At 41.5% G+C, this 12,787-nt stretch overlaps 1 protein-coding gene across 7 annotated transcripts in view; it reads right to left on the reverse strand.

Annotated features, from left to right (window-relative positions):
* DNAH3 (dynein axonemal heavy chain 3) overlaps positions 1-12,787 on the reverse strand; it is a 64,231-nt gene that overhangs the window by 44,285 nt on the left and 7,159 nt on the right. For 5 of the 7 annotated variants that reach the window (XM_004945467.5, XM_040647813.2, XM_040647812.2 and 2 more), the window contains exons 6-17: positions 12,382-12,562; positions 11,342-11,531; positions 9,772-9,967; positions 8,709-8,834; positions 7,018-7,213; positions 5,655-5,834; positions 5,327-5,463; positions 5,057-5,162; positions 3,853-4,031; positions 2,592-2,776; positions 1,823-1,946; positions 1,101-1,254 (exon numbers count right to left, since the gene is read on the reverse strand). In XM_004945467.5, the coding sequence (XP_004945524.2) occupies positions 1,101-1,254; positions 1,823-1,946; positions 2,592-2,776; positions 3,853-4,031; positions 5,057-5,162; positions 5,327-5,463; positions 5,655-5,834; positions 7,018-7,213; positions 8,709-8,834; positions 9,772-9,967; positions 11,342-11,531; positions 12,382-12,562 (1,954 nt within the window). Of the gene's footprint in view, positions 1-1,100; positions 1,255-1,822; positions 1,947-2,591; positions 2,777-3,852; positions 4,032-5,056; positions 5,163-5,326; positions 5,464-5,654; positions 5,835-7,017; positions 7,214-8,708; positions 8,835-9,771; positions 9,968-11,341; positions 11,532-12,381; positions 12,563-12,787 lie in introns of those variants that run through there. The other 2 variants (XM_040647811.2, XM_040647814.1) reach the window with 2 other exon arrangements.

Raw genomic sequence — 12,787 nt, forward strand, 5'->3', positions numbered from 1 at the left:
TTCTTCATTTTACAGGTAGGGAAGGGAAGCACAACACTGCCTGAATTCAGATTGAATCCAAAGTCTGTTTGTACAACACCAACAGACCTCTTCTAATATGTGTAGTCATTCAGTGTGAGCTGGAGGCAGAGAAACATCAAGATCAGTCAAGATTTGCTCAGTGTCACTTACGCTGTGTGGATGCATTCCTCATTATGAACATGTAGTAAGAAACTGCATCAGCGTAATAATTTACCCTGCTCTGTCAACACCACAGCAGTGCTGCTCACTCACACGGCTGGATGCACTGGCTGCCTTCAAGTCAGATTACAGCAGTTGATACACAGGGATTGTAGCAATTTATCTACATCTCAAACTGATTTCCTTGGTCCAAACTTCTCTTTTGAGCAGAAGTTCATTAAACGTTTGATCCTTAAGACTCCATATATGCAGAAATCTCATCTTGCTGTGGCTTAGAGTATTAATAAAGCCTCACAATACCTGTGAGACCTTTCAGAGGTAACCACTCTTAGATCCCAATAGAGGCACAGCCAAGAAACTGCTTAGCCCAGAACCACACTATACTGGCTGGAGAGCTCTAATAGAATCTAGGAATCTTGGTGTTTAGCTTCCTTCTATCATCTGAAAACTTTCCTGTCTGTGCTATAATACAGGCACATTAAGTATTAATGCCCATTGGCAACTTCTAGAAATGACACAAGGAGCTGGAAAACATTTGGTTTTGATTAGAGAATAAGCAGAGGGACTTACACACAATCCCAATAGCACAAACTCAGGGAAAATGGCACTCCCCTCCCCAGCATTCTCCTGCCACCTCTGTCCGAAGAACTGTTTCTCATGGACAGCAACCTGCTGCTACTGACTGCTTGCAAATACAGTTATTCAATTTAAAGAACTTTAATAAAAATTTCTCCTCCCCAAAATACATTTTTCAATTCAGCAGCCGTACTGCCTGTGGGGATAAGAAAATAGCAGCCACGTGTTCCTGAATTTGGGAATCATTAAGCCAGCTTGACAACGTAAGCCCAGAACCCTGAAAAACATTTGTTCACCCTGTAACACTGAAACCCACCTCATAGCTGACACAAAAAAATACTAACCTCGAGTTCAGCCAATGCTTCATCTAGATTTTTATTTAGCTCCTTCAGTTTCTCAGTGTTGTTCTTCATCTCCTCTACGGTCATGACTTCTCGCTTCTTGTAGCTTTCTACTTCTCTGTTGTAGCCTTCAAGAGCTTCATCAAACTGCGAACACCTGCGGTAAAGACAGCTGAGGGAATATGGTGCTCTGTTCTGTTCCTTTTTAGGTTTCAGCTATTTTATGAATTACAACAAATGCTGCAAAATGAAATGTGATCCCAGAAGTGGTACAAAGTACAGACTCCGATCAAAACCCCTTCATCAGTTGCATCAATACTACACACTTCAATTTCAAGTTCATTTTCAAACCTCCCAGCTGACCCAGCTCACTTACATGTACTGCCTAAAGGAAATAAAGGAGCAATGCAAACAGAAAGGTACAATGTGAAAAAGCCATCTGTAATGCTGAGCCAAATGATGCAAGGCAGATTTGCATATGTAACAGGACTCAACCATTCCAGCAATATCCTTCATTTCTCCTTTCAGACCTTTTAAAATATGTTCGCAATCACCCTGATCAACATTTTCTCAGAAATTTCCATCATATTTCCAAGCAGGTTTCTCTCTTTTTTTTCTCAGCTGCCCTCCAAGTTGCATTTATTTGAAATTCTCTCTCTTTTACTGATGTAGAGGTTCTTTTCCTTTAGAAATATGCAGTGAAATAGAATGTCTTCACAACGTACCTTTCCAGCAAAACCAGCTCTGCATGCTCCCTCCTGCTGCTCAGCTCATCTCTACAGTTTTCAAACATCACCTCAATCTGATTGGGCCAATGGAGAACCGTGCTATTCAGGTGTATGTCATAACCTAAAAGGAGAAAATTATATATATATATATGTCTTGAAGAATCTACCTTTTAAGCAATGACCTAACAGACTGGGAAGCAGAAGCAAAAGAAGGCAAGATTGCATTCAGGAATAAGTGAGTTAGGAATGAACCTCCTATTCAGTATTTCAAGCTGCTGGCTGAATTATCTTTGCTGTATAATGAACCTTTTGCTAAAACAAGTTAGACTGATAGCAAAACTCTAAAATCAAGTGAAGAAGGCAAACTTCTAGACATTAACGAGACAGAGAAATCACTAAGAAGAGCTTGCCAGAATATGTGTTCTGTTAAACAATATTCAAGCCCAACTACATAAAAGGACAGATTATTCCAAACTAAATATGTAGATTACACCTCCATGAAGAGGATAAAACAATGTTAACATCATTATTATTCCAGAACATGTAAATGTTGAATGATTCACAAGAGCTATAGCATCATAACTATGGTGGGTTGACATTTCCATCTTCACATTTTTCTGTTTGTTTGGCACCCTCCATTCAGTGTACCACTGTAGGACTCATGAAGCCTGCAGTGAGTTGCCCTTCATCTTCATTCTGGAAGATGCGCTATTTATCCACGCAGAGTCCAGGATCTACCTATGAATGTTTTTATATGGAGACAAACCAGAAAGGTCAGCATAGTCCATGAGGAACTGCAGTCTGCGGGCGGCTTCACAGACATCCTGCCTCAGTCTAGAAGCAGTGACTCGACTGGATTTCTTTAAGTAGGCATCCAATTCCATCAGCTCTGCTGTGTTCAGAGGTGGCTTGCTCATTCTGCTTGCAATTAAACTATATTCACCACAAATTCTACAAGAAGAAAAACAACAAACAGGCTTGTAACTGCATCTGTAAGTGAAGAGAGATGCAAGATTCTGTTTGTGAAGTTTGTCCTTTAAACATTAGTTATTCAGATGAATATACACAACAGATATACATTTATTAATGATTATATTTTACCCTGCAAAATCAGTCTTCTGCTGTGTTTACAGGAACTGATGCATAATAAAGTGGTCATTAAATTGGCTCCAAATTAACAACAGCAGCACATTAGCAGTTTATTTCCTACAGGTTTAGAATTTACTTTTTCAAGACCTGACTTGTGGCAGGAATAAACATTTGAATGTAGTAAGCAAGAGCTCACGTAATCACTCCACAAAAATAAAATCAGGTGCATGGCATGAAACAAAGTATAAAGATTATTAAAAATGAATTTTAAAAAACACTTTTTACATATGGGATGGAAAACACAGGACAAATCCTGTTGTTTTCCCTCTTGTCCCAGGCTCAGTACTGAGATAAGTTCCACTAAAGCAGCCCCGGCCTCTCAGACAAGCTCATGGCCTTAGATGCCCCCCGGTCATTGCTGACAGAAAGGCCCCATAAAGAACAGTTGGTCTCCACCAGGAGATGCTTTTTGGGTAAGTGAGTTGAACCTCTTCTTTAAAACAGAAACAAAACAGCTACTGTCTGTCTCTGTTCACTGTGAAAGAATTCTTTCCTTGATGGTAATTTTTTTTAAGTTCAGAGATCCACAATTATCCCATCACAATAAAGTCAAATTATGCCCTCATTTTATATTTTAAGAAATGCACTATTGTTAAATTTGCCACAAGTCTGTAATCAGAACCACTGCTTCCCTAGGGAAAAAAAAAAAAGTCAGATACAAGAGAAGCTTATCTACAGACCACGTTCTGCACACTGCTTTAGCTGGGTGCCAGCAGGGAAAGCATTTCTGTTCCTTTTACACACTCACTTTGGCGTCCTTCCCTGCCCATGCCTGGCACTGGTAGAAGAGGCAGCAGCTGAATGCAACTATCTTAGACACAGATACACAGCAGCAGTGCACAAAGAAAGCAACAAGCACACATACTAACAACACGTACCTTTTATTTAATTCCCTGTTTTCCATCACCTCAAATTCAATCAATGCATCTCTAAGATTTTGAGTCCGAACGCAGAGCTCCTCGTTCAGCTGTGCAGCATCCAGGCAGAACATGGCCAGAGGGACAGTGACACGCATGGAAGCAATCTCTCTTTTCAGTTCTGTTAAGCTGTCAATCTTCTACAAATGGAAAATAATAGGTTCAATGTTTGTCCTTCAAGCTTACAGATCAAAGATGCTAAACAACAGCTAATTAATTCCCAACAAGGGAACAGAGCTGAAGTCTTCACACGTGAGAATGTTGTATTAAGGAACACCAGAAGATGCTTCAGGAAGTATTCAAGCAGAGGTTAACTCATGAATGCAGCAAAGAAAATAGACAGGGCTAAGGACAAGACAGCCAATAGACCAGCGAGATCCAGATTCACCATGTACTCTGGACAGCCTTTGCCTGGCGCCTCATCCAACAAAAACTCAGAGAAGAGGAGCAGAGAGAAATATCCATCAGCATAGCAGCCTTATGGAGTAGGGGACTAAGTAAACTGAGGTGGATTCCCAGGTGTTCCCAAGGGTAAAACAAACCATCTGAATTGAAACTCTTCAGAACAGCAATGTATGAGGGCTGCTCCAGAAGTAATGCCTCCTGTTTTATTGTGATGGCCCATGTCGAGAGATGCGGATGTTGGTAGGATGGCAGCAGAGGTTGAACCTTCCCACCAACACTCCATTACTTTTTATTGCTGTGTGACAGATCTGACAGAAGGGGGCACTCCGACAGAATGGTGTCTGACATGGAAGTGCAGATGAAGCAAACGGGTGTCACTGCATTCCTTCATGCACAAAAAATGGCACCCACTGACATTCATCTACAGTTATGAATGTTTATGGAGACCCAGCAGTGGGTGTTGGCACAGTGAGAGGTGGGTGCTGCATTTCAGCAGTGGTGACAGTGACAGTGGGGCACCTCTGTGCAGAACTTCATGGGTGCAGTACACAGTTCGTGTTCATTGCTGGTGAAAACGCACAGCTAATGGTGGTGACTGTTGAAAAGCAGCGTTTTGTAGCTGAGAACTTGCTCTATCAAATAGCATTACTGTGCTCTTTGTATCTGTTGTAGTTTCCATGGGCACTACTTTTGAAGTGACCTATGGGTGTGATGTGTTAGCACCTGCATGAACACACAGCACTTGCCAGTTATGTATTACCTCTCTTAAAGCTCCTAAGGATGGACCTCCATTCAAGAAATCTGTAACATCTTGCTGTGCATTGTTGTTCAAAAGATGGCTGTATTTCCTGTACATGTTTAAATACCTTAAACACAGAAGATGACAAAAACAAACACAAGCTTCCAATGTGAAGATTTGTTATAGCAATAAACAAATTGGCTCAAATTGTTTAATGTTTGAGTCAAATACATCAGTGTTGTTAGGAATATGAGAATGCGATGGGCCAAAGAGTTGACAGACAAAACTTACCTCTGTGGACCAAGCACGTTGCTCTCAAAGATCTCTTCAAGTCTGTTTATGTACTCTGCAAACAATGGTTCGTCTGGTTTGACTGTACTGAGTGTGAGGTCATCTCTTTTTAGTTGTGGAAAGAGAAGTCTTTCTACCTAAAGGGAATCATTACAAATGATGTGAGAGCATTTACAATATCTTCTATAACACAAAACGCAGTTCCTTATATGTGACCCTCCTTATATATGACACTGTATATGAGCTTTCCGCCTCATTGGTAACCTTTTATACCACATGTTTTTTAATCCACATTGTATTTTACGCGGAGCTGCAACCTGTGCAGTACCTTTGGAAGTTCCTCAGCACTTTGTAGGATCTCCCTGAAGCACAGACTGATGAAATCCCAACATCCTTTCAAAGGTGGCTCAAAGACGATCTTGGGTTCTTCCACACTGAGTTTGACTATCAGTATTTGAGGTAAAAAGAACTGCATTTCTTGATAGGGTTCTGCAAAATCACTCCCATCCTTGGGGAAAAGAATGAAAATTGACCATGCCAAATAAATAAATTATAACTGTAATCATTTAAATATAACTCATGTCCCCACTCTTTTAACTACAGAGTACCGACAGGATTTTCTTCACCAGCTCTTAATCAGAACACTGCTGCATCAACACACAAGATGTTCAGATGCCAACTCCTAAAGGAATTTGTAAGAGCTGCAATTAGGAAGCTGGAACTAAGCCTAATTGCCTCAGTCTTTACTGCAGTAATAGAAGCAGTAATTACCATGCAGAACAAAAACCCAAAGCAAAGAAAAAATTATTAATGCTTATCAGAAATAAAACCCAGCATCAAATACAAGATTCTGTGGGGTTTTTTTGCTTGCTTTAACTGCCTTGATGGTTAATAAGAACTGCCCTACCCCCAAACTGCCTTTACAGTAACTGAACGCTAACCCACAACTAGAATGGTAATGTGGAACATGTAAGAATTTCAAGCCACCAAACAAAAAGCAGCAGCAGCCGGACACAAGGTAAGCCTGTCTTGGCCTATCACGTCTGACCTCTGCCTGCCATGCAGCATTTCAGCTGCCATACTTGTTATGGTTCCTGTTGCCTTACCACAGCAGATATTCTGTGTGACTTGATATTTAACAAACTCATTTCCACTATGAGACAACTGTATGGTAGCCAAAAGAATCACGGAATCTCTTGCAGTATGATGTTCATTTTCAAAATTAAATGCAGCGCTTGAAATAATACAGGGTATACATCTGGAATAGACAGGGACGCCACATGCAAGTTCTCTCTGCAAAGGATTACATACACAACTGTACACTTCTGATGTGAAAGAGGGTTATTCGTGTGCTTTTATAAGAACAGTTTAGCCAGGTTAAGGTCAAGGCAGATAAAACTGAAAAATGCCATTAAAAGATAGCATTCTCTCATGATGGAGTCAAAAACTCTTTCAGTTAATTATAACCCCAGGCCTGCAAAATCATTACTTGAGTAAATAGTTCTTCACCCTTTGAAAAAACATCCACCAAGTAGGAATGGTGATCTGAAGGGCTCAGCCCTATTCCAGTAAGGCTAAAGCTATCTGGAGTATTTCAGCCTTCAAAGAGAATTACGTTTTGCGACTGTATGAATTACCATCCCCACATAACTCTGGAAGCTGTGAGCAGAGGCACACCTCATGGCACATACCTTGTGCATCATAAAAAACCTAAGAAGGTCCTCCAAGGAGCTAACAACCACCTGACGGAGCTGTAACGACATGAGAGTGGCCACTGAGCTGAAGTAACTCTCAATTTGCTGGGGTGAATCGTAGTCATTTCCAGGAGCAAAATGAAGCCACTTCCTTTTCTCATCACGTAAAATGGATGCACAAGTTGGGATCCACCTAAAAGAAAACAACACAGACAAAGTTTTTAAAAGCTTCTCAGGCTTTTCTTGCTCCTTGTAATGAAATCTAAGCTGGAAATCACCCAGAGAATGAGTATAATCCAAAAGGTGAGCAAAGAACTGATAACTAGATGTCAGACTAAACTGCATCTGCCACCACTTGAAGAAATATCATCATGTAAGGTAAAGATACTTGTTATCCCAGGTCCCTAACACTAGTTTAAATGAATATGAAATAGATGAAACACTAGCAACAAAGTATCAGCATTAAATGGGTGCCTTGAGATCCTGATGACAGAATGAAGTCAACTACCAGCACATCACCTCTTCCTTTAAATGACTGATTTCCATACTGAAAAGGCCACATTTCTGGTCACAGCTCCTGCAGACAGGGGGCAAATTTAGCCTCCCTTCCTCCCAGTTTCAAGCCTGCCTAGTCAGTTTATTCCCATTTGCTGTGCTGTGAGCACCCTCATGGTTCCAACTGCCCTTTCAGCATCCAGATGCTTTTCTCTATTGTTCATTTTCCCCTTTGGTTCTGGTGCCTGGCTCTGGGACCACTGCCATCTCAGGCACCCTTCGAAGCAGACAGGGCTTAATGAGGATTCTCAGTGAACTGAAGCTATAGGCAGCTTATAAAAGGAAACACATCTAACCACGGACTTCTTTTCTTTGTTTCGTTTGTGAACAGCACGAGTTAACTGATTTCAACAGGTTCACACCAAAGCAAAATGACCCAGGTTAATGTCAGACAGGGGCAAACATTCACACCTATGAGGAAATACTTATAATCCAAAGGCTTCCTAGTTCATTCCAAATGTACTGGAATAAATAAGAAAGTCAGTCTACCATTACAATTATACACTGCTAAACGAGTGCAAAGCTCCAAAATAAATCCAATCTCCAAAATACACTGTCCAACAAAATTCCGCATTTCTAACACTCTGAAATATTAACTGATTGGACCACTTACTTTCTCACAGGGCCTAGAGTTTTGTGTGGTTCCACTTAACTAACCAGAGAACAGACAATATGAAAACTTCCTGAAGCCATCAGTGCCATCTGCCTAACACCAAGGTTACTTCTCTGCTTCCATATTTCCTTCCTGCATCAGAGCTGTCTCAGCATGCAGGGACTTACAGGTGAGCATACCTGCAAACAAGGGGAGTTTTCCACTGACAGCAGTGTGGCCCTGGATCAGAATGGGAATGGCTGTTTACTGCTGCAGTCAGTGCGAATTGCGTACTTTGTTTTACCTCGTGAGGATCTGTAACACATACCTAAGGATCTTCATCTTGCAATTCACAGGAGTGGAAGCTGAAATGTAATCATGTTCTCACTTACGTTAACTAAATCAGAACTCTAACACTTGTGTATACAAGTTAAATTTACTGCTACTTCATGTCAGAAGAAAAATCTGAAACGTGCAGCCCTTGCCATAGGTCAGACCCCAGGATACCCATCTCCCCACTGTCACTACAGGTGGCACTGACTTGTTCAGGAGAACACCATGAGCTTCCACACAGTGCCTGCGAACCGTGTCCACAAAGCCGGCAGGCGGCAGCGGCAGTTCTCCACCACAGATCTCTTCAGTGCGAACAAACCTCAGACAACTGTACCTATGGAGAGCAAACAGCAGACACTTCAAGGACCTCTGTTTCAACAAACAAAAACCCACAGCGATATACAATCAGAAGGTCTTGAATGAACTTATAAACACAAATAATACCTCTTTGTTTATGCAAGTCACAGCACTGCCAACTTGTCCAGCAAGTGCATTTCAACAGTTTTTTTTTTGGTTGTTTGCTCGATTGTCCTTTGCAGTTAGCAAATGTAAAGAGCTTCACAAATTTCATTTGGCACTTTTCAGATTTCAAATTATGTTAATTCGATAAAACGATCAGAATATTTCTTGTATTTTTTCTATATTTATTACTGAATTGTCATGGTTTTATGAATCCAGACAGTACGAGTACCCGGAATGACACCTCCTGCTTCTGTCCCATCTTAATAGTAAAAAGCACCTATCCTGGGTACTCTCTAGGAGAAAAAAAAACAACTACATTTCATCAACATTTAAATGGTAAAAGAAAGTTACCAGGGTTACTAATCACCATATTTAACTCCCCAAGAAAACATGCCTCAGTTTTCCAGAGTCCCAAGAGCAACTTCCAGCTACAGACACCTGAACAGACTCAATTTTAGCAGAGGTGAAAGCTTTTCTTTTGTTAATTTCAGGAATAACAACGAGAATTCTACATCACTATTTTATTGAGCATCAAGCCTTCACTTTGGGATAACATCATTTATCAAAGGGGATGATCCTTTCATAGCACTGAGTCCACATTCCTCACTCGCTTTCAGAGTCTGCAGGAAACAACCATTCCATGGCTGAGACTCCTGCAGGCTCTGAAAATAAAACAATCTTTAGAAAATAGAGAACAGATTTTGTCATTCTCTTTCCACTTCCCCTGCTTGGAGCTCTGCAGCATCAGTCAGCAGATCCACTCTCTAACGAAGCCATACAATCTGAACATTTTAATTGCGATTTCTTACTCAGAAAGCCAAAGCTGATGTAAAGTGTGCATCAGTGGATTGACAATGAACAGATTGCTTTCATTCCAGCTTTTTGCTTCTTTGTAAGAGCTGTGCCATGGGACGGGTGCCCGGATGACTCTCAGGGGAAAAGGGCGTGGGGTACTTCCAATCAGAAGTCTCTCTCTCTCAGCTGGATCCATCAAGATGTAATCAACTAGAATAAATCAGACATATATTGCGGTGAGACTGCACGCACGGTCATACATACGAAAACGCAGCCTCTCCGCAATTCATAAAGCCTGCAATTCTTTGTTTAAAATTTGTACATTATTGTATGAAGCCCTCACTGCATCTAGGAAGAATGTGGCATTCAAAGGGCTGATGTGTGTTCTCTCCCAGAGGGCAGAGCTCCATACTGCCGGCCCCAACAACAGTGTGCAATACCTGAGAGTTACACACTGAGCTCTCCCACGTAAGGGAACCACAAACTTTGAGACTGTACCGTCAAAGGAAAGCAAACTAAAGGTTACTTAGATATTGGAGAGTATAGAAAGCAGAGTGAAAACTGCGCAGTCCCTCCTTTCTATGCTGTTGTGAATAGGAGGCTACAAATACTTGATGATCAACAGATTTAAAAAAATTCAAGGTATTTAACAAGTGGGAAAGCTGAATGCTGCCAAAGGTGACATCTGCGTTTAAAGAGGAAATGGATGGCTTTATATTCACTGTAATACAAGTGGAAATAAATGCCATGCCTTACAACACGGCTTCTGCAGAAGTCAGAAAGCAACTGCAGCTGCACATGGTGCTGCACACCGAGGGCTGCTGTCACCTGACGGAGCAGGTGCTGCTCAATTCCCAGGTTCAAGTTCTGAGCAAACACATTTCATTTGTAAACCAGTTCTCTGATTTGGTAAAAACTAAAACTGATTCTTATCTACTACCATTTTATAGAAATTAAATCCTTGTTACAGGCATGATTCACGCTTCACAAAATAGAATAGCAACTCTTTATCACCAAGACACCCATCAGGGACTCCTTGTTTCACTCACACGTGGTGAGTCCTCTGTGACCACTGATCCACCCAAGTCTGCCTTCCCATCAGCCTGCGCCCTGTGAAGGAGGACAGGCACAGATTTCCCATTTTCTGCATTGACATCACCTCCTTTCGCAGTTCCCCTGCACTGGGAATAAACAGCTCTGCCCCTCCCACCCCTCTACATGCACTCTCAAAAACCACACGGAATATCTCTGAAGTCATTGCTGCTATATTGTACTTCTATCAAGGTCCCCTAATAGGCTCCAAAACTGCTGAAGTGTGGAATGGAAAGAAAATGGATATATGTGTACAACGAAAGTGCCTACAGTCTGATTTATGAAATCACCTTCTCCTTGGCAGAGGTTGAATACACAGGTAGTTTGTTCAATATGGAACTTTAGGAAGAATGCTGACATTCTGCCATCTACCTACAGCAGTTCTGCTGACCCTGACAGAACCCTCCACCGGTGCTAAGAACAGAAAGCAGATTTGCTTTCCAAGTGCAACAGTTTACATATGCTAAATCACTATGAGATTACAAGTCTTACCAATGGCTTTCATGAGGCTGATACAATAGTCTTCCTTAATCTCGCCTTTTAAACTCACAAGTGAATTCTCCAGATAGCGGTTAGCAAGAATACGAGTTGGAATTTGCTTTAAAATTGCATTCATCACTTCCTCATCTTGAGGTGCCAACATGTCCTCCTGCACTGCACTGTGCACATAGTGCCAATACCGCTACAAAACAACATTTAAAATATTAGGCCTGCTGTAGGAAGTGTCCAGCAGACAACAAATTACCATAGCATCATAGAATGGCCTGGGTTGAAAAGGACCACAGTGTTCATCTTGTTTCAACCCCCCTGCTGTGTGCAGGGTTGCCAACCAGCAGGCCAGGCTGCCCAGGGATGGGGCATCCACAACCTCCTTGGGCAACCTGTTCCAGTGCGTCACCACCCTCTGGGTGAAATACTTCCTCCTAATATCCAACCTAAACCTCCCCTGTCTAAGTTTAAACCATTCCCCCTTGTCCTGTCACTATCAATCCATGTAAGCAGCCATACCCCCTCCTGTTTATATGCTCCCTTCAAGTACTGGAGGCCACAACAAGGTCTCCCCTCATTGCTATGATTACTTTGAAATCATTTGGGCTTTTCCATTACTTGAACCTTTTGTGCAATCAAAAGGTGACTGAATATCATGAGCTGCAGCTATGCCTCTCTCCCAATTCTCTTTAAATGTCTGACATTTTGATCACACTTATATCTGTTTTGATGCAAGCATGTATTAATTAAGTGCAGCACACTAAATTACTGATCTCTGAAGTAGAAGCCACCAGTGTGCAAGGTTACGAATTTGGGAAGACAGTTTTATTTGTAAAATCATTAAATAGAAAGCAAACTGAGAAACAAGTACAAAGGGAAGCAAAATTTAACAACAGTTTGCTAAACGTTCCTATTTGCATCTCCTAAACCTCAGGCACTGTGTCCTCTTCTCATCTCCATTTAAGCAAGGAGTTTACAGACCTAGTGCCAACAATGCACCTAGTGCCGCTACTGCTTTCCAAATGGAAATGAACAGTAAATACCTCTCTATCATTTCCTGAAGGTGACTTTTCTCGCTTATTCATCTCCTCCTGGTGTGAGTACATGACAACAAACTGCTCTTCTGGAGTCAGTGGTTGGTCTTCTGTGTAATGCATAGCATCTAATTCTGGCCTACCAGCAGCCGCATGCAGAGAAAGGAGACCGCGTAACACCGGGGTACTTCTGAAACAAAACACAGGTTTGGTGAGTAAGGAAGCTTCAGTGGATACTCAAGTCAACGTGGACAAACGATATGCCACTGCTCTGAGGACAAATACAGCCTATGATGAAGTACTTTGATGATTCATTATAGAAACTCCATAAAATTATTGAAGACAGCAAATTACTTTAACAGAGGGAAAACCAGCTACCACTTTAACATCACGTAAACTTCCCAGCTATGCAGTA

Source organism: Gallus gallus, chromosome 14 (genome assembly GCF_016699485.2).
Source record: "Gallus gallus isolate bGalGal1 chromosome 14, bGalGal1.mat.broiler.GRCg7b, whole genome shotgun sequence".
NCBI lineage: Eukaryota > Metazoa > Chordata > Aves > Galliformes > Phasianidae > Gallus > Gallus gallus.